Genomic DNA, 24488 nt, shown 5'->3' with positions numbered 1-24488 from the left:
AAAGAAACCTTGGACATGCCTCTGCCTTTAAAAGTGTACAGTCCCCACTCGAGGAAGCAAATCTTATAGATGGAACAGAGATCCAGACAAAACATATACAAGCCCCCTTGTGTGTGTAGGTCCACCTCTGTATCTCTGTGGGGCTTTCTCTATATCAAGTGGAGTTTGAGATCAAGACCCTTAATTAGGGTCTGAAAATTAAGGAATAAAGATCTTATTGCAATTTGTATGGGGTAAAACTGGGAACACACTTAAAGTCTCCAATAAGACATGGGTTGGACAATGTTTGCCAGTGCCATTGAATCTCACGCAGTCATTAAAAAGAATGGGGCAAAACTATATTGTGGTAGCATGAGAGGATGCTGGAGACGTTTTTGAAGGACAAAAGCTGTATAATGATCCCATTTATATAAAAACATCTATGTCTACCTCTATGTATATATGTGTATCTCTCTGTATTCTGTGTGTCTCTGTGTATATGTACATGTGTATATATAAATGCAGACAGAATAAAACACTAAAGCCAAATTATTACTGATGGTTAGCACAGAGTGGGAATGTGGAATAATAATAAAGAGAAACTTGCATGTTTTATTCCACATACACCTGCAGTGTATGAATCCTTTAAAATAAATTATATTATATATTTCTGTGTTAAACTAAAAAAAAAAAAAGGAAGCCCGGCCAGCGTGGCTCAGCGGTTGAGAGTTGACCTATGAGCCAGGAGATCATCCTTCGATTCCCAGTCAGGGCACGTGCCTGGTTGCAGGCTCGATCCCAAGTGCGGGGAATGCAAGAGGCAGCTAATCCATGATTCTCTCTCATCATGGATGTTTCTATTTCTCTCTCCCTCTCCCTTCCTCTCTGAAAGCAATAAATATGTATTTCTTTTAAAAAAGAAAAGAAAAGGAAAAATAACAATGCTGGGTCTTGCTTTTCAAGGTATATTTAAACAGTAGAAACAAGTAGTTTATTTTATAACACAAGGGAGGATAAGTTTGCTTCTACTTTCTGAATAAAATTACAGAAAAGTAATACATTTCAAAGACAGAAAAAAACCCCACATACACTAACATGCAAAGTGAGGCTTTGGTGGTGAGCAGTTCATTTCATCCACACACACTGCAAGGGAATCCCAGCGTTTATCAACAACCAAGATAGGAACACCTGCTTTCCCAGGCAACTAGAAAGGGAAGATAATTCTCTTGGCAAAGAGTCACATATTTCTATTTGGCCTCACATAAATTACATTTTAGGAAAGGCAGGGCATATTTCATAGTTACACAAAGAAGAGATATGTAATATTTCAGTTTAGTTCTTACCTAAGTGCAGTGTTAAATATGTGTAAGGGAGATCAGTATTGAGAAAGCTGGAGAGGGAGTGTGAAGTAATGTGCAGAATGAAATTTAGCAGGAACTTCAACTTGCCTGGCGTTTATCTGGGTTGGGCATAACTACCCTTATACAAATATTACCACATGCGTTCATTTCCCCCATCCCCATCCTTCTGTCCTTACTGGCCATGAGGGAGTGTATATAAAAGACACCAGGAGAGCGTGAAAGCCACTAAGCCGCAGACTCCTTGGGAACAGTCCACCTCACGCTGAGGTCTCCAAGTTCTGGGAACAACTCAAGGTTCATAGGTCTGTTCTCTCTGCCATGAACCTCAGACCCAGGGCCACCTCCGCTCCTGTCTTACAGGTGTTGCTGCAGCTGTCACTGCTCCTGACTGTGATGGTTTCTTCCACCATTGGAGAAAGAAAGAGAAACTCAGAGGAACCTGAAGGTGGAGTCCCTGCTTCCCCTCCTCTGTGGCTGCTTCTGCTGTTGCTGGGGGTGGGGGGGGGGGGGGGGTGGGGGGGCGGGGTGTCAGCTGTCCTGGTGCTCCTGAGGCTGGGGAAAGCCATTATACTAACAACTCTAAATGGAGGAGCTAAGCTTAATGGGTGCCTACCATATGCCTGGCATTCAGCTCTGGTTCTTTACTAGAGGTTTCAGATCATATTCACAGTGGCCTTGAGAGCTGTGAGCCAGCTGCAATTCACAAAGAAGGGGACTGAGGAATCAAGTTGATAGATATTAAAGGTACTTATGACCACTTCTCAGTTTCTATCCTAGCTAAAAGTGTGGAAGGTGAGCGCCATGCTGAACTTCGCTGCATGTGTATAACGACCACCTCTGGCATTCATCCCAGAAACTTCCAAAATTTGAAGTTGTTCAGGGCAGGACCCCATTGCCCCAATGTCGAAGTGATGTAAGTCCATGCTTTTGTATTATTAACTCATTAGGGAAGCCCTCTGCCTCAGTCCTCATCACTGCTATTTTGTTCAGCCCCAGCAATCCCTCTGATAGGACAGGACACACATAAAATTATATATTCTCTTGCAGAGCCACGCTGAAGAATGGGAAGGAAATCTGCCTGGATCCAAATGCTCCCGTGATCAAGAAGATAGTCCAGAAGATTTTAGAAGGTGGTGAGTCAGCTGCTTAATCTGTTCACTTTCTGTCAAATCTTCTTATCTCCCAAGAGGCATAGGGATCTGTAGCCTTACCTTTCTGCAATTTTTCTTTATCCAGGATACCTATTCATGCTGTATTAAATTTGGATGTTTTCCATTCTGTCTTAAAAAGTCGCATTTTATTCTGAGAAGGCTGGTTAATAAATAGATGACAGAGTGAGAAGATAAAAGTAAGCAAGCTTAGTTTCAAAATATAATATATAGTTTACTCCCTAACTCTTGGCTAAATGTGGTACTGTGCTTTGCATTTCTTTATTTGAAATTTTCTTTCCAAATACATTTGTGTTAACTTATCTTGCGCTGTTTTGCTGTTAGACTAGATATGCCCATGGTGATTAATAGATTCCATAGTGGCCAATGATATTAGGAATCACACAGAGCCCAGCAGAGAGCACTTGCTCAATGAATGTTTGCTAATATATGTAGCGATTTCATAGTGTTCCATTGCCTTAGTCCTAGGATATCTTGTTGAAGAGAATTCCCTGAGTTTTCTAAAGTTTATTTTAGCTTTCAAACCTTAAAATTTAAAAAGTTGTAAAATGTAAGTCTTGTAGACAGTGATTATTTATTTTAAAGTGAATATATTTAATACTAGTAAGCAAAAATAATATGCTAAAAAGCATTAACAAGCTCTATTAAAACCTCCAGTATTAATAAAAATAATAACACAGATTCTACTTGGTATTAAATATTTTACCTTGGCATGTTTGCACATATTCACATTTAGTTAATATTTGCAAAGTTATAATTTTAGTATTAATGTCAATCTTGCAAATAAGTACAATAATTAAAACTTTGCCAGACTGGAAATTATTTTATAATCAACAGAACTTTAATTTATTTCTTAATCCCTTAAATTTATAACAACACTAGTCTTACAGTACTATTAGCATAAAATCAAAATTTGTTATTACCTTGTTGTCATATATTATTAATTTAAACAGAATTGGTGAGGGGAAACCTTAATTATCTTTTTATTTTTTTTTTACCAGCCAAAGTCACTAGTTGGTAATTTGTTCTATTTTTAATGTATTAGAATGATAGCTAAACTCTATGAATAACTCTTAATATGCAGATCTATTCAGTGTTTTACAGGCATGAAATAAATAATTCTTACAAGATATAAATGACCTAATGGAAAGCATGTCCTCTAGAGAAAGAATAACTGGGTAACTCAGCTTTACCACTTGCTAGCTGTTTAACTTTGGACAAGTTGCTTAACTTCTCTGTTCCTAATTTTCTTCACCTCTAAAATGAGATAGTAATATTTGCTTATTTCATAGAGTTGATGTGAAAATTAAAAGAGTGAATAAATTCAAAGAATGAAAATAAAGCATGTTACACAATAACCCATATGTAAATGTTAGTGATGATTTGTTCTTATTACCATTAGCACCCCCAGTATTTCAGAGAAGAAAAGTGAAGTTCAAAGAGATTAGGAAGTTTGTCACAAGATCAGATAACTAAGTAGATGACAGAGTGAGGATTTGAAAATATACTCTTAACCACCATACCACACCACTTTCCTTGATTCTTCTCTTTCTAATGAAGAGGTTACATTATATATCACAGAGTTATTGGCACACAAAATAGGACTTGATACCTAAATAGCATGCTGTACATACTACAATAAGTATAGGAGAATAAGTAAGATCACCTTCCCCAAGTTGTGCATGGAATTAGTTTGCAAATTTGGCATTATTTAGGTTTCCTCTTATACTCTCCTCACCATTGTAAGTTCAATGCCTTAAAATGGTTTGTGTATAAAATAAATGCATTTAATAGTTTACTCAAAATATACCAAAATAAACATGTAATAAAGAAGTAAATGAGGACAGTAGTCATTGTCAGTTTTTTGCTTATAATTCAAAATAGCTCAGCATCTCATTAATTTTGGAGTCATTTCCTAGTGAACTCCAACAGGACCAGCTCTTGAGGCTGGGGTAGGCCATTATACTAACAACTCTAAATGGAGGAGCTAAGCTTAATGGGTACCTACCATATGCCTGGCATTCAGCTCTGGTTCTTTACTAGAGGTTTCAGATCATATTCACAGTGGCCTTGAGAGCTGTGAGCCAGCTACAATTCACAAAGAAGGGGACTGAGGAATCAAGTTGACAGATATCAAAGCTGCTCATGACCACTTCTCAGTTTCTATCCCAGCTGCAAGTGTGGGAAATGAGCGCTATGCTGAACTTCGCTGCATGTGTACAACGACCACCTCTGGCATTCATCCCAGAAACTTCCAAAATTTGAAGTTGTTCAGGGCAGGACCCCATTGCTCCAATGTCGAAGTGATGTAAGTCCATGCTTTTGTATTATTAACTCATTAGGGAAGCCCTCTGCCTCAGTCCTCATCACTGCTATTTTGTTCAGCCCCAGCAATCCCTCTGATAGGACAGGACAGGACACACATAAAATTATATATTCTCTTGCAGAGCCACGCTGAAGAATGGGAAGGAAATTTGCCTGGATCCAAATGCTCCCGTGATCAAGAAGATAGTCCAGAAGATTTTAGAAAGTGATGAGTCAGCTGCTTAATCTGTTCACTTTCTGTCAAATCTTTTTATCTCCCAAGAGGCGTAGGGATCTGCAGCCTTACCTTTCTGCGGTTTTTCTTTATTCAGGATACCTATTCATGCTGTAATAAATTTGGATGTTTTCCATTCTGTCTTAAGAAGTTGCATCTTATTCTGAGAAGGCTGGTTAATAGATGACAGAGAAGATAAAAGTAAACAAGCCTAGTTTCAAAATATAACATATAGTTTACTCCCTAACTCTTGGCTAAATGTGGTACTGTGCTCAGCAGATCTATTCAGTGTTTTACAGGCATGAAATAAATAATTCTTAGAAGATGTAAACAACCTAATTAAAAGCATATCCTCTAGAGAGAGAATAACTGGGTAACTCAGCTTTACCACTTGCTAGCTGTTTAACTTTGGGCAAGTTGCTTAACTTCTCTGTTCCTAATTTTCTTCATCTCTAAGATGAGATAGTAATATTTGCTTATTTCAAAGAGTTGATGTAAAAATTAAAAGAGTAAATAAATTCAAAGAGTGAAAATAAAGCATGTCACACAATAACCCATATGTAAATGTTAGTGATTATTTGTTATCATTACCATTAGCACCCCCAGTATTTCAGAGAAGAAAAGTGAAGTTCAAAGAGATTAGGAAGTTTGCCACAAGATCAGATAACTAAGTAGGTGACAGAGTGAGGATTTGAAAATATACTCTTAACCACCATACCACACCACTTTCCTTGATTCTTCTCTTTCTAATGAAGAGGTTACATTATATATCACAGAGTTATTGGCACACAAAATAGGACCTGATACATAAATAGCATGCTGCATATACTACAATAAGTATAGGAGAATAAGAAGATCACCTCCCCCAAGTTGTGCATGGAATTTTGGGAACATTCATGTATTAAGCATTTAGTTTACAAATTTGACATTATTTAGGTTTCCTCTTATACTCTCCTCACCATTATAAGTTCAATGCCTTAGAATGGTTTGTGTATAAAATAAATGCATTTAATAGTTTACTCAAAATATACCAAAATAAACATGTAATAAAGAAGTAAATGACGATAGTAGTCATTGTCAGGTTTTTTTTGTTTATAATTCAAAATAGCTCAGCATCTCATTAATTTTGGAATCATTTCCTAGTGAACGCCAACAGGACCAGCTCCTGAGACATGCCACAGTTTTTATACTATGCTAATAACTCCTGAGATGTAGGTGTCTTTTATTTTTTTGTGTACACATATAGAATTATTCTAGTTAGATGCAGAAGGACTGGTTTAATGGTCACTTACTACTCTCTGGATTCCTTTACACTTCAAATATTGAAATCTTTTTTTTTTTCTTTTTAAAAGTCTTCATTGTTGAAATCTGAGGGGCAAGTTTGTATAAATTCATCATGTTGCCATCCATCTCCAGAACCACCTCTCCTATTCATTTCCTCTGCCACTGACCCGACTTGGGATTTCAAGTTTCAGACCCATAAACATAGTCTGTGTCTGCCATTGTGGTTGGATGCAGGATATTAAAAAACGTGTAATTCACAGAGAATTCCCCTTGAAGAGATCACTGTCTGGTGGGAGAGGCAGACAAGTTGACAAACAATCACAACCACATGAGGCTCTTACTAATGAGGAGGTGTGCCCCTGTTGCATGAAGAAACAGATACATGATCAAGTCAAAACCTCAATGTCACTAGTTTCAACGTTTATTACCTTTACTAAATGTGGTAATTTTATACTGAGCCCCTGTAGTGTGAGAGTGACAAACATTATGATCTCTCATAGAGCTTCTCATTTAGGAAAAGAAATCATTTTAAACACACAGGCACATGCATATCTCTGTATAACATGTGTGCGTGTTTGTATGATCTCTGAGAAATAGGAAAAACAGAGGGTGCGGCAAGATAGAACCACAGGGAACACAATCAACCACAGCTGTCAGGGAAGGCCCTCTGAGGAAGTGCTATTTAAGCTGACACAGAAATATGAATAGGACTTAGCCAGCTGAAAGAGCAGGTGGTGGGGAGTAAGAGAAAGGACATTGTAGGCCCAGGAATTAAATTGCATATCCCTGCAGAAGTCCGGTCCTGCTGAGCATGAAGCCGTCAGCTAGCTCCATGCTGTGGCTCCCGATGCCCTGCAGGACTGTGAATCAGTGCGACAGAAAGCCTCCGCCTGTGTGGTGAGGGGGGACTTTGCTCTGATCAAACGCCAAAGGCATTCTTTTTCAGGGAAGGGAAGATGGTCTCTATTAATCTCCCGACCTTTCCTATGCAGGATTCTGGTGCATGTCCTCCATCCTGTCCTCCATGTCTTGCCACACAACTCTCAGATGCTCAGTGTCCTGAGAGCATCGCTGATCCTGCCAACAGCACAGCCCATCTCACCCTGACATCCGGGTCACAGCAGGCACTGGGAGATGTGGCCTGGAAATTCTCCTTGACCTCTCTTCTTGGCTAAGCAGAATGGAGAAACACGCAGGCACCATGTTTTACAGAAAGTGCGCATTCAGATATTACTTTCACAATTTTTCTCAGAGTAAGAGGATCGCTTAGGATGTAGGCCTTGCTTCCTAGCGTAAACTGGATGATGGGTTGGTAGAGCTGGTGGGTCTCAGGTGACATTCAGGCCTGAGTCATTGCCCAGAGACCGAATTCAACCTTTGAGTAGCAGAAAACAATGACAGACTACACACCTTGAACACACTCAACTCAACTTAGTGGTAATCAACAAGAAAGGCAGGAGCGAAGAGCAGTTCTTGATAGGCAGCTGGACGTTGGGAGGGGAGAGAAACTCCCTCAGTCCGGAGGGTACATGCTGCATAAATTGCAACCTGGTGACTGCAGGGAACTGTACTGTTACACATAACAAAGAACATGTATTGTATAAGGTTCAAGCACTGTTTCTAATTCCACAAATGTGCATGTATATGAAACCGGTTTGGGGTGTGGATCCTGCTTCAGCTTGCAGCTGAGAGACAGCTGACCTGGGCTTTTTTTACTTCTTCTTCTTCTCCCTCCTCCCTGCCTGTCCCCCTCCCCCAATCTTGGCTGGCCAGAGCCCAACTCTTCTGGCTTCTGCACCACAGCTCCTCACCCTCCACCCCAGGCTTCCGGACTGGAGAGGCAGTGGGGATAAAACGGGGCTGGAGACTCTGGGAACCACTGATCTGCAGAGCGACGGCCCGGATTGCCCTGGTACTCTGCTCTCCTCTTGGCACCTCGGCGATATGAGCCTGAGAGCGGGCTTCCAGGCCTCCTGCCCCCGGCCCAGCTCCGGGCTGCTGCTCCTGGGGCTGTTGCTCCTGCCGGCTGTGGTCGCCCAAGTCAGCGGTGAGAACAGAAGCCAGGAGGGAAGGGCTGGGAAGGGCCGGAGAGAGGCGGGGGAACCCCGGGGCTGGGCCAGGTCTGTAAACACAGCGATATCCTCCATGCTTTACTGATCAAAGTTAGGTGTGTGTGGGCACTGGGCCAAGCGCTGTCCCGTGCGCTTCACATCTAGGCACTACTACTTCTTACTGCGGGAGGTATGGTTTGTGGGTGGGGAAATGAAGGCTGAACGCAGAAAGATCCCTAAGGAGTCATTCTAGGGCGTCACCACTCCCTCCCTCCCTCATGACCCCCTGCCCCCCAACTCCTGTTTTCCCCAGCAGACCCTGAAGAAGGAGATGGGGACCTGCAATGCATGTGTGTGAAGACCAGCTCCCGAGTCCATCCCAAGCACATCGCCAGCTTGGAGGTGATCCGGGCTGGACTCCACTGCCCCACCTCTCAAATGATGTGAGTCCTCTCACTTGCTTGTGCCCACCCTCTGCCTCCTCCACCTTTGCCTATGCCCCCCCCCCCCCCCCGACCCCGATCCACCTGTGTTCAAACCCAGAGACCAAGGGGCTCACCTCTTCTCTTTTCCCTGGCAGAGCCACATTGAAGAATGGAAAGAAAATTTGCCTGGACCCTAATGCCCCCATTTATAAGAAAATAATCAAGAAACTCATGAAAAGTAAACCACCAACTGACTAAATCTGCACATTTACTGTATGATGTTTTGCTTTGCTTTTTCATTTTCAATATAACTATGGAAAATCTATGTTTTATCATCCTTCAAATTCTAAACAAATAAAATCAATCAAGTTGTGCTATTTCTTAATGGAGCAACGCATCATAATCCTATATAATAAAGAGGTAATATGCAAATTGGCCCTCACAAGATGGCTGCCTACGACCAGGCGGGCAGGGGGTGTTAGTGAGGGATAACCAAGCGACTGAACAAGCAGGCTGCATGGGGCAACCAGGCCGGCTGGGGGGCATAAGAGGTGACCAGGCCAGTGGGGGGTGGGGGTGCAATTGAGGGTGACCAGGCTGGCAGGGAGGGCAGTTAGGAGTGACCAGGCTGGCAGGAGGGGGGGCAGTTAGGGGCGACCAGGCAGGCAGGCAGGTGAGCAATTAGGAGGCAGCAGTCCAGGATTGTGAGAGGGATGTCTGAGAGGGTGCAGGCTGGGCTGAGGGGACACCCTCCCCCACCCCCCCGTGCACGAATTTTGTGTACTGGACCTCTAGTTGTATATAAGATAAAATCTCCAAAACTTTAAGCAAAAATATATTTTGAAGAAAGGCTTGTTTTAAAAACACTGGTTTTGTTTGGTGCTATATGTTGGCTGAGATATATTTGCATATTTACATGATTGCATTACTTAATAGCTACTTATTTTAGTATTAATACTATAATTAGTTTTGTCAATAAATATTAATAGCACTCAAGCCTTACTGGGATGCTTTGTAAAAAATATTAAATAAATCAGACTCTGCTTTTATCCCCTTAAGATTTATACTCTACCTCAGTATTAGAAATTAATAAAAATAAAACCAGAACTTCTACTACTTAACTAATTATATCTATATTTTCCAGAGAATTATATTAAAATATTTAACTCTTTATTGGTCCTTTGATAATGCTGACATTTCACAAAAATGAAATGTTAAGAACAGTTCTCATACCCACATTACTGCCTGTAATGAATCCTGCATTTGGCGAACCTACAGAATTGGTTCCTGTTACATTCCATTTGTATACCATGAGTGTTGCTCTGAGCATGCGAATGTCTTGCATAGATATTTTCCCTTAGTATTCTCAGGTTCAGTGAAACCTTATTTTCAGTTTACCACATTGGAAATATTATGATGATATGTTAAAGAGCTATGGGAACCTGGAGAGATGCAAGGTTGTATTTTCATTCATGCTTTAGGAAGACACTACTATACTTTGTGGAGAGAGGAAGGTGTTGAAAGATTGATATGTTAGTTTCCTATTGCTACTATAATTAATTACCACAAACTCAATGTCTTAAGCAACACAGATTTATTATCTTACAGTTCTAGAAGTCACAAGTCCAGATTGGGTTTTGTGAGATAAACTCAGTGTCCTCAGAGTTGCATTCCTTCTGGAAGCTCTAGGGGAAAATCCATTTCCTCATCTTTCTCAGCTTCTAGGGGGGGCCTGCAGTCCTCGGTTTGTGGCCCCTTCCTCCATCTTCAGACTATATCACTTCAACCTCGAATTCTGTTGTCACTTTGACCGTCTACTTCTCATACGCTTCCTGCCTTTTAAAAGCACCCTGGTGATTAATCCAGGATGATATTCCTATTTCATGATCCTTAACACATCTGAGAAGTCTTTTTTTCCCCATATAAGGTAATATTTCCACAGCTTCCAGGGATTACAGTACAGAAATATCAGGAGGAGGGGTCATTATTCAGCCTACCATAATGGGCAGGAAGGCAGAATTTAGTTGAGGCAGGAGAAAACTGCAGACCTTCACTCCTGAGCTAATGTCATCTCAACCTCGTGTGGTAGAGGAAGGAATCCAACTGTTAAGAAAAACAGTTCGATTTCCTTGGAGGGCAGAGGGTGGAGGCGCAGGAGAGGCTTTAACAAACTACTTAAATAAACACTATAAAGACCTATGAACTACCACAGTCTCTATCTTCCAGATTTCCACACCCACTTTGCCTGTTAGGTAATATTATTCAAATTATGGGGATAAGATCACCTCAGAAAGATTAAGGCCATGGTTTGTTAGAGGCTGCACAGATCAGTCTGACTACCAACTCCCTGCTCTTGCTTCCACACTATGCTGCCATTCACACAGGCCTGTCGCGTGTTACCTAATTATTCAGAGAGGAACTGTTCCTTAAACCAGCTCCGGAAGATGGAGTAGGAATTTGCCAGAGAGGCAAAAGGAAGAATGGGACTGCCACAAGATGACAGTAAGTAGAAGGACACAAGATCAGTGAGTCCTCAGCACGTTGTTGTTTCGCAGAGCTGGAGTGTCTGCGGGGAGAGTGAATGATGGTCTCCCAACTAGTTTTCATCCATTTGTGTTCTTCACCTTCAGCCCAACTTACGCATAGTCAACGGAATTATCTTCTCAAAACCAGACACTTCCCTGCATGGCACCCAAGTCTGTGCCCCACTCACTTCCGCTCTGTGTCCTAGTTTCCTCATCTGTAAAATGGGAAAATTATGAGTGTCTCTTCATAGATTATAGTAAGGACCAAATAGATGATGTATGCAGAACACATGACCTAGTTCCTCATACATAATCTGTGCTTAAAAATTAGCAACTCTTTTTTTTTTAAGTATATTTTTATTGATTTCAGAGAGGAAGGGAGAGGGAGAGGGAATCATTGATCAGGCTGCCTCCTGCATGCCCCCTACCGGGGATTGAGCCTGCAACTCTGGGCATGTGCCCTGACTGGGAACCGGTAATCTCTTGGTGCATGGGTCAATGCTTAACCATTGAGCCACACCGGCCAGGCCACAATTGGTAACTCTTAATTATTATGATTGCTCTCAATATTTCTCTCACTGCACCATTTCAGTCATTTTGGAGTGCTGAATAAGTCATTCTTGGTGATAAGTAGCAAAAATGTTTGCAATGGCAATAAAATTTCCTCAAACCAAATGAATTTTGAGAGAGAAAGCATTGAGAGGTACAATATATTTTGCTTAGTTTCCTTTTACTGCACACTTAGTTGAAATCAATAATGAGCAGGTGTGACTCAAAGGGCCAAAGGATCAAAACAAATTTTTCAGTGTCAACTAATGCTGGTGGTTTGTAAATACTCCTTTCCTTCAGAATTACCTTGACTAAAGAACACTTTTAAGCTGCCGCCTTTATCAGCAATGGTATCCAGAGAGCTCTTTCCTGCTGAGAAATGGCCAAGTCATGTGCAGTTTACTGTAGCTGCCTGCTGTTTTAAACATTTATGGGGTGATAAAGGTTGAATATACTTAAATATTTTATTTTATTTTATTTATTTTTACTGGCTTGACGCACTTCAGTCACTAGTAAATGTTCACAAACTAGGCACTTACTGCACAGTCAAGAACCCTATCAAAAACCAAAACCACCAGAGATTATTTTGCTCTTGGAAGTTGTTCCACATTTTCTACTTTTTGGTTCCTCCCCCAACCACCCCTTCTAAGGTCTTTGTGATAAAAAAAAAAAAAAAAAAGTTTCCTCTTTGATGCATAGAGCATTGAGGTTTAGTTGGTTTTAAAGATATATACATTTTTTCTCTCATTATAAAAGACAATGCATGCATGCTTATTATAGATAACAGAAAATGCAGAGGAAATAGGGAGAAAACTTTAAAAAACTAATTTCACTACTCAAAATGTTCTTTTTGTAAAAAAAAAAAAAAATAGTCATTTAATATTGTTGCAGAATGGGAGAGAATTTCCCACACTCTATGCTTCTTTAGTTCTTATGACTGGACTAGTTATAAAATAAGAAAATTGACAAAAGACTAGATCAACAGAAGAAAAAAGAATTTAATATGTGCACAGGAGATTCACAACTTGATGCTGACATCATAAAATGAGGCTCAAAGAAATGATTGAACTAGGACCTATCTATACTTTTTAGACAAAGAAACAAGAAATTTTTGAGAAAATCAACAAGACAAAGTGCTCATTAGAAAGGAATCTAAGCAAGTTTGTGGATTCATCGATGAGAAACCTGCACAAAAGTTGAGCATTATAAGGTTTGTTTAAACACGTTTTTTCAACCCTGGATTTTATACCTTTTGTGATAAGGTTGCCTCTCAGTCCTTCAGGAGCAGGGAGAACACCTGTATAGAGATTTATTTCCTATTTTTGAGCAGTCAGGAGAGTCAGGAAGTTCTTCCTGCCCCTCAGGTGATTTTAGTTCAAATTAATCAATATGCCATTGTGGGCTATCTCGGGGCAGCCTGCCCTGGGCCTTGACAATATGATTATCAGGCAAACTGCTAATTTTCAATAAAATACCATTGTGAATAGTCATAAAGGAAACACTTGTAATGACCTCATTGTATTGCCATTAGTTAGAAAGCATTTCTTGTCCCAGTTTGGGATAATGGAATAAGTTTTTCCCTGGCCAGAGAAAGAATGTGGAACCCATGTATACATTTATAAGTACTGTGTATATATATAGTCACTTTGTGTTTATGTATGTATATATGTATGTATATCTGTATTTACATACACACACCCCAAAACAAGTTCACAATACAATACTTATTCTTGCTTTGTATAATGTGTTCTGACATTTTATTTTCTATATTCTCCTGTTCTACTTTATCCTCTTGAAAAAAACATGTGGCCACAGGCCTATAAAGTGGTTTCAGAACCCACTAAGGATTATAACTCATAGTTTGAAAACATTGCTCTAGTTCTTTGACTAAAGAGTCACGTTTTAACATGCTATGTTGGTTCCACACTCTAATTAGTGCTTCCCAAGATATGTAGGGCAGCACGTGCAGGAGGCTGAGGACCAGCAGGATAGTTAAGTCTCTTTGCCTGGAATCCACCTTCAATCTCAACCCTCTGGCCTGACCTAGGGTTCAAGTTCTGAGGATGCCATGAGGAGCAGCTCTTAAGGCAGCGGTTCTCAACCTGTGGGTCGCGACCCCTTTGGCGGTCGAACAACACTTTCACAGGGCTCGCCTAAGACCATCCTGCATATCAGATATTTACATTATGATTCATAACAGTAGCAACATTACAGTTATGAAGTAGCAACAAAAATAATTTTATGGTTGGGTCACAACATGAGGAACTGTATTTAAAGGGCCAGAAGGTTGAGAACCACTGTCTTAAGGGGAAGATGTATCAGCAAGTAGGACATTGTCTAGGTTGTTGAGATCTGCATCCTTTTCATGGGTGGGGAACCTTTTTGCTGACAAGGGCCATTTGGATATTTATAACATCATTCACAGGCCATACAAAGTTATCAACTTAAAAATTAGCCTGCTATGTTTGGTCAAACACTTAATTAACTCACCCCTAATGCCTTGGCAGGGCCAGACCAAATGATTTCACTGGCCTTATACTGCCTGCAGGCCAGACAATCCCCACCCAACTGTTGGGGGCTCTTATTTATAACTCACTGCCCACTCTGCTTCAGCCATTGTACATCCCAGTTTGGGATCTCATGCACACTGATTTGAGGGTTGAAAATACATTGCTTTCTAGAAGCATTTGGAAACAGCAAACATACTCAATAAATTTAAGTCATGTTTTTATATTTATTCTTCACCTATAGCTCTTTTCCTTATCCGTGTAATTTCTGGTTTTAGCCCAATGGAATTCAATAAGATTGTCTTGGGTCACATCTCAATTTTGACTCTGTGTGACCCTGAGTCTCCTAGGTTTCCTCATCTGCCAAACAAAGGCAGTACTGTCCACCTCACAGGGCTCTGGAAAGGAATACACAATATGGGTCTGACTCAGAATTAAAACCCAATAAGTACAAGTTACTTTTCTTCCATTTCTTGGGAGTTTTATCCCCAGAACACATATTTACAAACAGCGGTGACCACAATCCTTCAGCTAATAAGCAATCCATTAAGAACACAGACGACAAGACAGACCTTCCCCCTCCCTTCTACGCCTGCTCCTCATGGAACACAACCCAAAGCTTGTGCTGATAACTAGTTAAGAACCAAAAAAGTTTAACAGGATAGAAACAAGCTGTATTTTCCCTTCATAGTAACAGCTAAAAGAAAGTCAAATAACAAAACCACAATGCTTATCAGCCAGCATATCTATAAGATACACAGTACCGCTGGCAATTTGGAGCGTGGCTTAATTGTCTATCTACTAAGAAAACAAGGAAAAGAAATAAATTGTGGATGTTAACATTGCCAAATATTTATTTCATTACTGAAGCAGGCACAGCATGGGGATCATGCTATTATCAGCTGCCTTGTGGTGACAGGTAGTAAAAGTTCAAACCAGAGCGGTCATCAAGCAGATAACTAGTGATCAGCTTGAAAGGATCACCTCTCACTTACCAGCTGTGTTTAGAGATTAAGTCTTCTGTTTTGCAGTAATTTTAGAGATAATGGTAGGATCTATTGGAAAATAAGTAATAAAGCAATATACATATTGCCACCGAATATGATTAAACTGATGTGTAATTGTTTGTTTCCCGCTTTTAGATCAGGGAGTAGAGGTCATACTTATTAACCTCTCTTTATCCCTATTTCCAGAAAAAATTACTCACAAAGTAGGTGCTAAGTAAATGTCAAATATTAACTACATGGGAGGAAATAATGCAGTTAGCAGAGTGCTAGATATGGCATCTAGCCAACAGAAAGTTGGTTAAAGACTGTATTCCCAACTCCTGACCTTGTTAGGCTCAGAGACTGTGCCAAATTATTCATAGATATTATAACACACTCATGCCAGTTGACCCATCAGTGACTTATATGATTTTTAGTTAGAGTCACACCTGTAATTATTAGGGGATCTGCTAAGAATTCTCCTTACCTGTCCATGCACTCCTCCACTCACACTCATATGCCATATGTGCTCATTAAATGTATTTGATTGTAGATATTCACATTCGGTGTATAACAAACACATATATAAAATATACACAACCAAGCCATTCACCACTTCTACCATACCTAATTGGATATCATGTATCTTTAATGTCCTCAACTATTTTAGAAATGTCAATCAATGGACGAGCTCAGTTATACAGTTACAGAAACACCTCTTTGAAATAATTATCATTTCAAATTCCCTGCCTCCAAGATTACCTGAATATATGGACAGAGCCTAGAAAGGAAAAATAAAAATAAATGTTTTTCTGGCCAAAAATTGGGGAATAATGAACATTGAAAAATACTGTTTACATTAGCTCAATATCAAGTTTTTATGGTTATTCATAATTTTCCTTGTTGAAATCTATTTCTTTATGCCATGTATGCTATTTTCTTTGGCAGTTTATGTTTCAACTTCCTAAATTTTGTTTCCATAATATCGTAATGTCATAATGATGTCTTCTTCTCCAAAATGAATTTCTTATGTGATTATTTCTAAGAAATTTCCTTCATTTCCTTTTTCTTTTGTAATTTTGGCAATCCTGAACTTATTTTTGTACACAATATGGTCACGATGTTATTTGTTTAGTGAGTACCACTTCCAGAAAGTTTAGGAAACAATTTTTTTTTAAATGGAGATGAAAAATCATTTATAAAAATATTTTTAAAACCAATAAACATTTTAAAAAATTGAACAGAGCTAATATACCAAATGGTTCCCTGGGTTAAGTGAATGACTTTAAATATTTGTAGGCTGATCATATCATTAGATTATCATACCAAGAACAGAAAAATAAATAATCTAGCATTACATAAAAAAGTAGACAGACTAAAGGAAGAATTTTATGGCAGAAATTGGACTTTATCCAAGTTACATCTTTTACTACACCTATCACTTTGCCTTACACACACAAATAAAAATTTAAAAGGTATAGGATGAATAGTTATTATTCCTGTACTTCCTGCCCAGACCTTGTACCTTTCATTAGCTGTACCAGTCTTCCATGAGGTAGATGGTCCATAAAGGCCAAACATTCTCTAGCTCCATTTGTGGCAGTCAACCAGAGCCTTCCTTTTGTGATTCCTGACGCTGCTCAAACTCTGTTCTAGACCTCAGCATCTCTCTCATGCCTCTGGCTTTGAATATATCTGCAGCTCTCTTGTGTTCTTTGGACATGCTGACAGACACCGGCCTCAGAACCTCCTAGGAACTTTGGTTCAGGCTCATTTCTCTTGCTTCATCAGGTAGACTACTCTTCTCCAGCTCTTACACACAATTCAAACTCTGGCTCATCTGTGTCTGCCGAGAGGTTTTATTCATGCTGAGCGGTCAAAACAGGCAAAAGAAAGTAAGGGCATTTTAGGTTGTTGCAATCCTCCAAGGGTGTCCTGACCTCAGGACACATTGTTTGCAGAAAACAGTGTGACTGGAAACCATTTGTTCATGCACTTTTTCATCAAACATTTGCTGAATGCTTAGTATGAGCCAGATACACATTGGCAATGGGTAATGCAAAGAGAAATGAGATCTGTTATCTCCCTTGCAGAGTGCACGATCTAGCATGGGAGTGTGTAAACCAGTGCTCCCCGACAATGTGATCTGTATCCAAGGGCCAAGGAAACTGCTGGGATGGAGTTATGGGCTTTCTGATGGAGCTGACGTTTGAAAAGGCTCCTGAGTGAGTGACAAGCAGGAGCCTCTGGTGACTGGGCCATTCCTACCCATCTGCTCTATCTCTGCACTCCCTGCCTTGGTGTGAAACTTCAGGTTTAAAAATAATAAACTATTTATTTTTGTTCTTGGGTAATACCATACTGCTTCCAGCTTTCATGCCTTTGCTTATTTGGTCCTCTTTTCTGGAATGTGTCCCTGACTCACTTCCCTTAGGTAACACCCTCCTCTAGAAAGTTTTCTCTGATAGCTGCTACCCTTCTTAGAAAACGCATCAGATGCATCGCCCCCCCTTCCTGGCTGCCTATAAGGTTCTGAACATTCCTGAGTATCATCAACCTCCAGACAACCCTGTATCTTTCTGTCCTACTCCCATAGACTGTGAATTGGGTAGTGGCAAGGTTTGTCTTTTCCCTCTTTGTAGCCTAGTTGAAAATCTTAGTTTTAACTTATAAGTGGCAATAATTGTTGAAGGGATGAATGGATAGATGGATTAAAAATAGAGTAAATAGAGCAGTTTGTGTTGGAAAGTTATTTCTAGTAGAAGTCTGAAAGATGAATGGTGTTAAGCAAAACTATTTAAACTAGACAGAAATCTAGTTTAAACGATCTTTAAAAAACAAAGGAAAGAAAATCTATTGGTCTATATAATTGAAAAGTCCATAAATAAGTCAGAGCCCCCTGGCATGCACTTTCCTCTGGGTGTCATTACTTGAGGAATGGCTAACTCTAGGCCCCATTTTACCAGTTTACCAAAATCCAGGAATAACTGTCGACCTCTTTTTCATTGTTTTAAGAAAAAAACCCTAGGGCAGGGGTGGGCAACCCCTGGCACGCATGCCAAACATGGCACGCCAGTAACTTTTGCTGGCACCCGAAACCCTCTCTTATAATCTTCCATTTACAATTTTTTTCTTAATATCGACTTTTTTATTTTTCAGATAAATTCAGTGTAGGTGCACCTTAGATAAATAAATAACTTTACATAACAAGTTATCTTAAAGACCATAGACATGAATTGACAAGAGAGGGGAAGAGCAATTTCTATGCCTCTGCCTTAACTCTACCTGCCTTCCTAGATCCGACCAGTGTTTTGGTTTCATCCACATACGCTTGTGAATCTTTGTTCTCAGTGATGAATTTTGTTAAGTCTCATAATAGGAGTAGCCTGACGGATGAAAGTAGTAGCTCATGCATATCTCTGAAGGTCACGAAATATAAACCTGATGTAAAATCTCTGTCATCAGTGATGCAGCAGCAAAAGTCCCACTGATAATATCAAACGGAGGCATAAAGTTTTCTGTCGGACTATCAGTGTACATGTATATATTAAAAAAATAAATGTATTTTTCATAATCATATACTGTATTTTTGCTGCTCAAATGAATTTTATTATTTCTTCAAGGTTCTTCACATATGCACCTTAAGAGATATCAAGTAGGCGTAACATGTTCTCAAAAAATTAGGGTTGGCACGCAGAGGAATTTTGAGTAAAAGATTTTGCTGGTTTTGGCACGCACTCACAAAAAGGTTGCCCACCCCTGCCCTAAGGACTGTTTCTCATTTGACCAGGTTTAAGTCACTTGCCCATCTCTGAATCAATCAGCAGGGTTGTGGGGTGGGCCCCTATGGGAAGTAACTGGGGAATGAACCCCATGCACTTATAGGTAAATCTAGGGTGTGTTATTAAAGAAAGAGAAAGTAGGGGCAGTTATGCTATCTCTGGGGAGATTTGAATAGAAACGTTGACTCTGTTCCCAGTGCACACTCATGCCCTTGGCCTATAGGGGTAGATTGAGTCAAGAATTTAATGTCAAGTTCAGAAATCTTCACTCTTCTTCCCACGTAGCCAGTGTCATTGGGTAATTTTAGGGAAATAGATCTGGAAGTTGTGTGCGAATAAGCTCTAGGGGTAGAGCAGAGCTCCACTGCCCATTCCCACCTGCCAGTCATCATGGCTCATTCTCAGGATGCAGCAGTGTCTTGGCCTAAGTGCCCTCAAAAAAGCAGAGCTAGTCATCAGCCTGCCATGCAGGAAAATTTATTTGGGGAAATGTCCCCAATATGGGGACTGGAAAACTGGGAAAGTGTGAAGTAGAAAAGAGGGTGTGGGCAACTGGGGTTTAGTCCTACTGGAGACACTCTGGGAAATCAGGTTGAATATCCGCCTAAAACACAAAAGGAGGGGAAATGTTTACTGATTACCTCCTGTTCCTTGTTGGGCAAGAGATTTTTCCATGGTAGTGACAGAGAAACTTTAGGACAGAAAGATACCTGGTACAGTTGAGGTGAGGAGCTTTAAGTTTACATATGCATGAAGTTGGTGGCTGCAGCAATGACAGGGCAAAACAGTGGATCTAGAAGATGTAATCATCCTGGATTGTACTAAATATAAACTCTGATTCATAATGATTACAGGGCAAAAAAGAATTTAATCCCCAAAGTTCCCACTTTAAAGATTCTTCCATTTCTTTAAGAGCCATTGCACGGATTCAAAGATTGTGCATAAATACTTGGCGATCAACTCCACAAAAGTCATTGTCTTACAGAAGCACTTGTTCAAGCAAGAGAGTAAGCACTAGATTACCCATCCCTGTGCTTATAAATATTTATACATTTTGGTTGATGGAGATCTTATGGATTCAAATGACATGTTAAGAAGAAAATAACAACAACTGAGAAGAAAATTTTTCTATTTCATTTTTGAAAACAAGTAACTTTGATGAAGCCATTCCCAGGAATCAAATCTACACAAATGATGAACAGGCTTAATTTGATTTTCTGGAAGCTTCCGTTCATAAATTGGAATTTTGAACTCCCTGTGTACTCCTCATTTGCTTCAGTTGAGGGTTGGGTCTGGATACCATTACAGCAAACACTTTGTGTTTTTCTTCAGTTACAAGAAATAGATGAGAGATTTAGACATCATGATTAATGCTGAAGACAAACTATGTAAGCTTATGAAACATGATGAAGTGTCCAAAAGGGGGAAGCAGATAGTTTGGATTGTTTGAGCAAATGTGAACTCAACAAAAATTCAATTCCCTTTCTAGGAAGCTATGATGTAAAGCATGCATGTCCACTGATTTTATTTTGGTGGTATTCTACATTGATTGAGAAAGGGAAATGTTTTTCAAAGTGAACTTTTCATTTCAAAATAATTTTAAATTTACAAAAGTCGAAAAAATAGTACTTTCAATGTAACCTTCTCCGAGTTGCCCATTGCGAACATTTTACATTACCACGGTACATTTACCAAAGCTAAGAAACCAACAATCACACATTACTATGGACAAAACTCCAAACTTTATTTGGATTTTACTGGTTTTTTTTTCCACTTACTGTCCTCTTTCTGATTCAGAATGTGGTTATCATGTCTCCATACTTCCTTCTAAACTGTGATAGCATCTTAGTCTTTTCCTATTATTCATGACCTTGACAGTTTTGAAGAATATAGTCATCTATTTAATATTTCTCAACTTAGTTTTGAAGAATGTTGTTCTCATGTTAGACTGGGTTTATGAACTTTTAGAAAAAATACCAAAGAGGTGATGTACCCTTCTCATTATCATATCATACCAGTAGGTACTTGATTTCCATCTGACATCACATTGATGATATTAACCTTCATCATGTAGTTAATGGATGGACATTTGCCAGATTTCTCCATAGATTACTCCATGGTAAGATAACTATTACTATGATCAGAATAACATTTTTTTAAATTATTCCTCTCTGGAAGTTCTTACCCATATATCACAGAGCATTTTCATCATAGCATAATGGTTAAATGCCATCTCTCTGGGTTTGAGAACCAGGCTCAGTATTCTGTGACCTTAGGAAAGTTACTTAACTTCTCTGAGCCTCAGTTCTTTATCTGTAACCTTAAAGCCCCATCAAGAAAACAATAATATCTACTTCCCAGGGAGGTTTGGAATATTGAATGAATCAATATTTGTAAAACCGTTAGACCACCACCTGGAATTTAGCACAAAATATTTGTGCTGTACCTTGGGATGAGTGTAGACGTTAAGTAACTTGCCCATGGTCTGTGGTAATAAATAAAGGAAGTGGCCTCTTTCATATTCATGCAGAGTCTTGTAAGCTCTTGTAATTTGTCAGCTAATATGTTGGTTGAAAAAAATTTTTTTCAGTGACCTGTTAAAATTTGTTCCATAAACAGAAGTTAAGAGAGATTAGAGGGGAAAAAATCTCTTCACGTCTTTCTGACTTCTACAAACTTTATAAAACGAGTCAGTATAAAACTTGCAACTAGAAAACAAGCCAAAAAAACCTACCCCACATCTTTTAAATTTTAAAGAGTAGCTTTTGTATTTTGGGGCCAGTTTCCCATCAAATTCCAGAAAATGATCCATAACAAGAGGAATAACCACACAAATTCTTGATTACTCATGAGCTATCATATATATTTTTTTAATATATTTTATTGATTTTTTACAGAGAGGAAGGGAGAGGGATAGAGAACTAGAAACATTGATGAGAGAGAAACATCGATAAGCTGCCTCCTGCACTCCCCCCCATCCCCCGCCCCCCGCCACTGAGGATGTGCCTGCAACTAAGGTACATGCCCTTGACTGGAATCGAACCTGGGACCTTTCAGTCTGCAGGCTGATGCTCTATCCATTTAGCCAAACCGGCCAGGGCGAGCTATCACATATTTTATAAGCTTTAGATTGTTTCTCCTTTCCTATTGCTTAACACAAATTTTTATGTCTCTTTCATTTCCCTGGTTTTTCTCTCAGGACCATATTGATAAACACTAGAGTTTTTGTTTTTTTTTAAATAGTCATGCATTTTGTAAATCACTTACAATAAATAAGATGGAGAGTCTTTTTTTAAAATATGTTTTATTGATTTCAGAGAGGAAAGGAGGGGACAAGAGAGATTGAAACATCAATGATGAGAGAGAATCATTGATTGGCTGCCTTCTGCACGCCCCACACTGGGGATGGAGCTTGTAACCCGGACACGTGCCCTTGACCAGAATCGAACCCGGGACTCTTCAGTCCACAGGCTCAAGCTCAATCCACTGAGCCAAACCAGCCAGGGCAGATGAAGAGTCTTCAATGCAAACTGCATTTTTACAGATGAAATTATTGAAAGTGGGACTACAATAGAAATCAATGATAGAGCAGTAAAAAAAAAAATCCAGATAAATACATCTCTTAGTAGAATTCAGATGTGCCCTGCTTTTAGAATGCCTGATATAGAAAAGTTTAAATGTGAAAAGAAAAGTTGAGGAGTGAACCTTACATCACGATTTTTTTTTTTCTTTCTAGGATTCACACAAGTTGAGTTTCTGTTTCGGCAAACTGGGAAAAAAAGAGCTATTTCCAGTTTATTTATTTAACAAACGTTTATAAAGCACTTAATCCATGCTGGCTCCCACAAATTACTCATTTCCCTTAACTACATTAGGGAAGGCAAAGAAATACTTACCTTGTAAGTGACAGGTGGCAACTAAATGCAGGTGGCTTCACTGCATACCCAGTGTCTGGCTATGGGGTACAGACTCATATCCACGGAGCGGGGCTGCCTGGACTCCTGTCCCTGGACATGCATTGCTGGGCCAGTGGCCATTCCTTTCTCCTCCCCCTCCTCCCATTACTCCATGTCTCCAAGAGGTCTCAATCCAACCTGGAGAATTACATTTACATCCTCTATACCTCATGTTGAATCAACGTTTTACTATTTGAGAAAATAGTAAACCCATCAGGTTAAAAGGCTGAAATTCCTGGTCAGAAAACAGATGTGTCAATGTTTGTTTCTAGAGAAAGGGGGACCAACACTGAGTTCTTGTAGTAAATGAAACCCTGCTTCATCCCCGTGCAACGGGGGTAAGGGTGCAGCAGGTCCCTCATCCTAGTGTTCAGGTGCTATTTTGTCCAAGGATAGACCAGAGAAGGGGATGCGGTGAGCCTGCCCGACTAGCCCCTGGAAGCTTCAGAGTGACCATCAGTCTTGTATGTCATAGTTCAGATTGGAACCCCTCATGTGGGAAAGGAGATCTCCCAGGAATTTTGGAAGCTGCAACATTAAAGAGGGAATAAGGAGGTTCAGTAGGATACAGAAGAGGTCATTTGTCATTTGTCATTGAAATTAACACGAGTAAATTTTGACACGAATCCGTCTTCTAACCAAATAGAAAATAAAACCAAGATATGCTAAGTGTGCTTTGAGACTATAAAACAAGGGGACAGGTAGAACATTCCTCTCTGGATCCGAGATGACTGGGGTATTTTTAACAGAGAGCACTATATATAAACCTGAAAGCTAGAGAGACATGGGGTGCATATAAATATAGTACATATGGATAGCTAAGTAAAATTTACCTTCACACTCCTCCTTGATTCCCCCAGGTCTGTTAAATAAAGAGACAGCTCTTTCCCTCTAAAGATGTGTCACCTAATACTCTGGTTTCTCTTCAGATCGCATAAATCTTTCGCCTTTTAAAGATGTGTCACCTTTCCTGGAGGATCTCATGGATCCTCCCCCAGCCCTTCTCCACCCTGTGCACTAGGGTCATTGGGCGCCCATGACCGCCCCCCCTCTCAGACAGCAGCTCCTGCATGGCAGCGACTCATCCCGGCTTTGGGAATTTGGGCAGAAAGAGTGCATGCAGTCCGCTTAGTCAGTGAGAGATCGAACCCTCAGGTCCTCCACCCCGACACCCCTCAGGGGCCCGGCCACACCCTCGGTCCCGTCCAGGGAACCACGTGTAAGACCGGGAATTTCCTGCCCCAGGCAATTTCCTCCCCGACCATGGATAAAAGGGGTTCGCCCGTCTCGGGGAGCCACAGATCTCGCTCCACCAGCTCTCCTGCCAGCTCTCACACTCCAGGCACCGCAGCACCGATCCTCCGAGCTCAGCCCC

At 40.1% G+C, this 24488-nt stretch overlaps 2 protein-coding genes across 4 annotated transcripts; both read left to right on the top strand.

The window, feature by feature from the left end:
* Positions 1-1579: 1579 nt before the first annotated feature.
* Positions 1580-6015, top strand: PPBP (pro-platelet basic protein). Of its 2 annotated transcripts, none has more exons than XM_070409705.1 (5): positions 1580-1785; positions 2106-2253; positions 2388-2473; positions 4682-4817; positions 4957-6015. In XM_070409705.1, exons 1-5 carry the CDS (start codon positions 1659-1661, stop codon positions 5057-5059), a joined length of 600 nt encoding a protein of 199 aa, XP_070265806.1. In that variant the 5' UTR covers positions 1580-1658; the 3' UTR covers positions 5060-6015. The 2 variants fall into 2 exon arrangements, with proteins under 2 accessions (XP_070265806.1, XP_070265796.1); XM_070409695.1 differs by having other exon boundaries at positions 4670-4817.
* Positions 6016-8149: 2134 nt separating this feature from the next.
* LOC139006878 (platelet factor 4-like) lies at positions 8150-9188 on the top strand. Of its 2 annotated transcripts, none has more exons than XM_070409681.1 (3): positions 8150-8379; positions 8700-8826; positions 8964-9188. In XM_070409681.1, the coding sequence occupies exons 1-3, from the start codon at positions 8277-8279 to the stop codon at positions 9064-9066; spliced, it is 333 nt and encodes a 110-aa protein (XP_070265782.1). In that variant the 5' UTR covers positions 8150-8276; the 3' UTR covers positions 9067-9188. The 2 variants fall into 2 exon arrangements, with proteins under 2 accessions (XP_070265782.1, XP_070265774.1); XM_070409673.1 differs by having other exon boundaries at positions 8697-8826.
* The last annotated feature ends 15300 nt before the right edge of the window (positions 9189-24488 follow it).

The sequence above is a fragment of the Myotis yumanensis genome, unplaced genomic scaffold, assembly GCF_028538775.1.
Source record: "Myotis yumanensis isolate MYYU_CA2020_CCGP unplaced genomic scaffold, mMyoYum1.0.hap1 SCAF_1, whole genome shotgun sequence".
Lineage (NCBI taxonomy): Eukaryota > Metazoa > Chordata > Mammalia > Chiroptera > Vespertilionidae > Myotis > Myotis yumanensis.
Note: the sequence above shows the minus strand (reverse complement) of the source record. Positions and strands in the feature narration are given on the sequence as shown.

Excerpts from the sequence above, each read along its gene's own strand:
- PPBP (XM_070409695.1), top strand. The coding sequence starts at position 1,659 with ATGAACCTCAGACCCAGGGCCACCTCCGCTCCTGTCTTACAGGTGTTG. Across the intron at positions 2,254-2,387 it reads TGCCCCAATGTCGAAGTGAT|AGCCACGCTGAAGAATGGGA; the intron begins GTAAGTCCATGC and ends ATTCTCTTGCAG. Across the intron at positions 4,818-4,956 it reads TGCTCCAATGTCGAAGTGAT|AGCCACGCTGAAGAATGGGA; the intron begins GTAAGTCCATGC and ends ATTCTCTTGCAG.
- LOC139006878 (XM_070409673.1), top strand. The coding sequence starts at position 8,277 with ATGAGCCTGAGAGCGGGCTTCCAGGCCTCCTGCCCCCGGCCCAGCTCC. Across the intron at positions 8,380-8,696 it reads TGTGGTCGCCCAAGTCAGCG|CAGACCCTGAAGAAGGAGAT; the intron begins GTGAGAACAGAA and ends TGTTTTCCCCAG. Across the intron at positions 8,827-8,963 it reads TGCCCCACCTCTCAAATGAT|AGCCACATTGAAGAATGGAA; the intron begins GTGAGTCCTCTC and ends TTTCCCTGGCAG.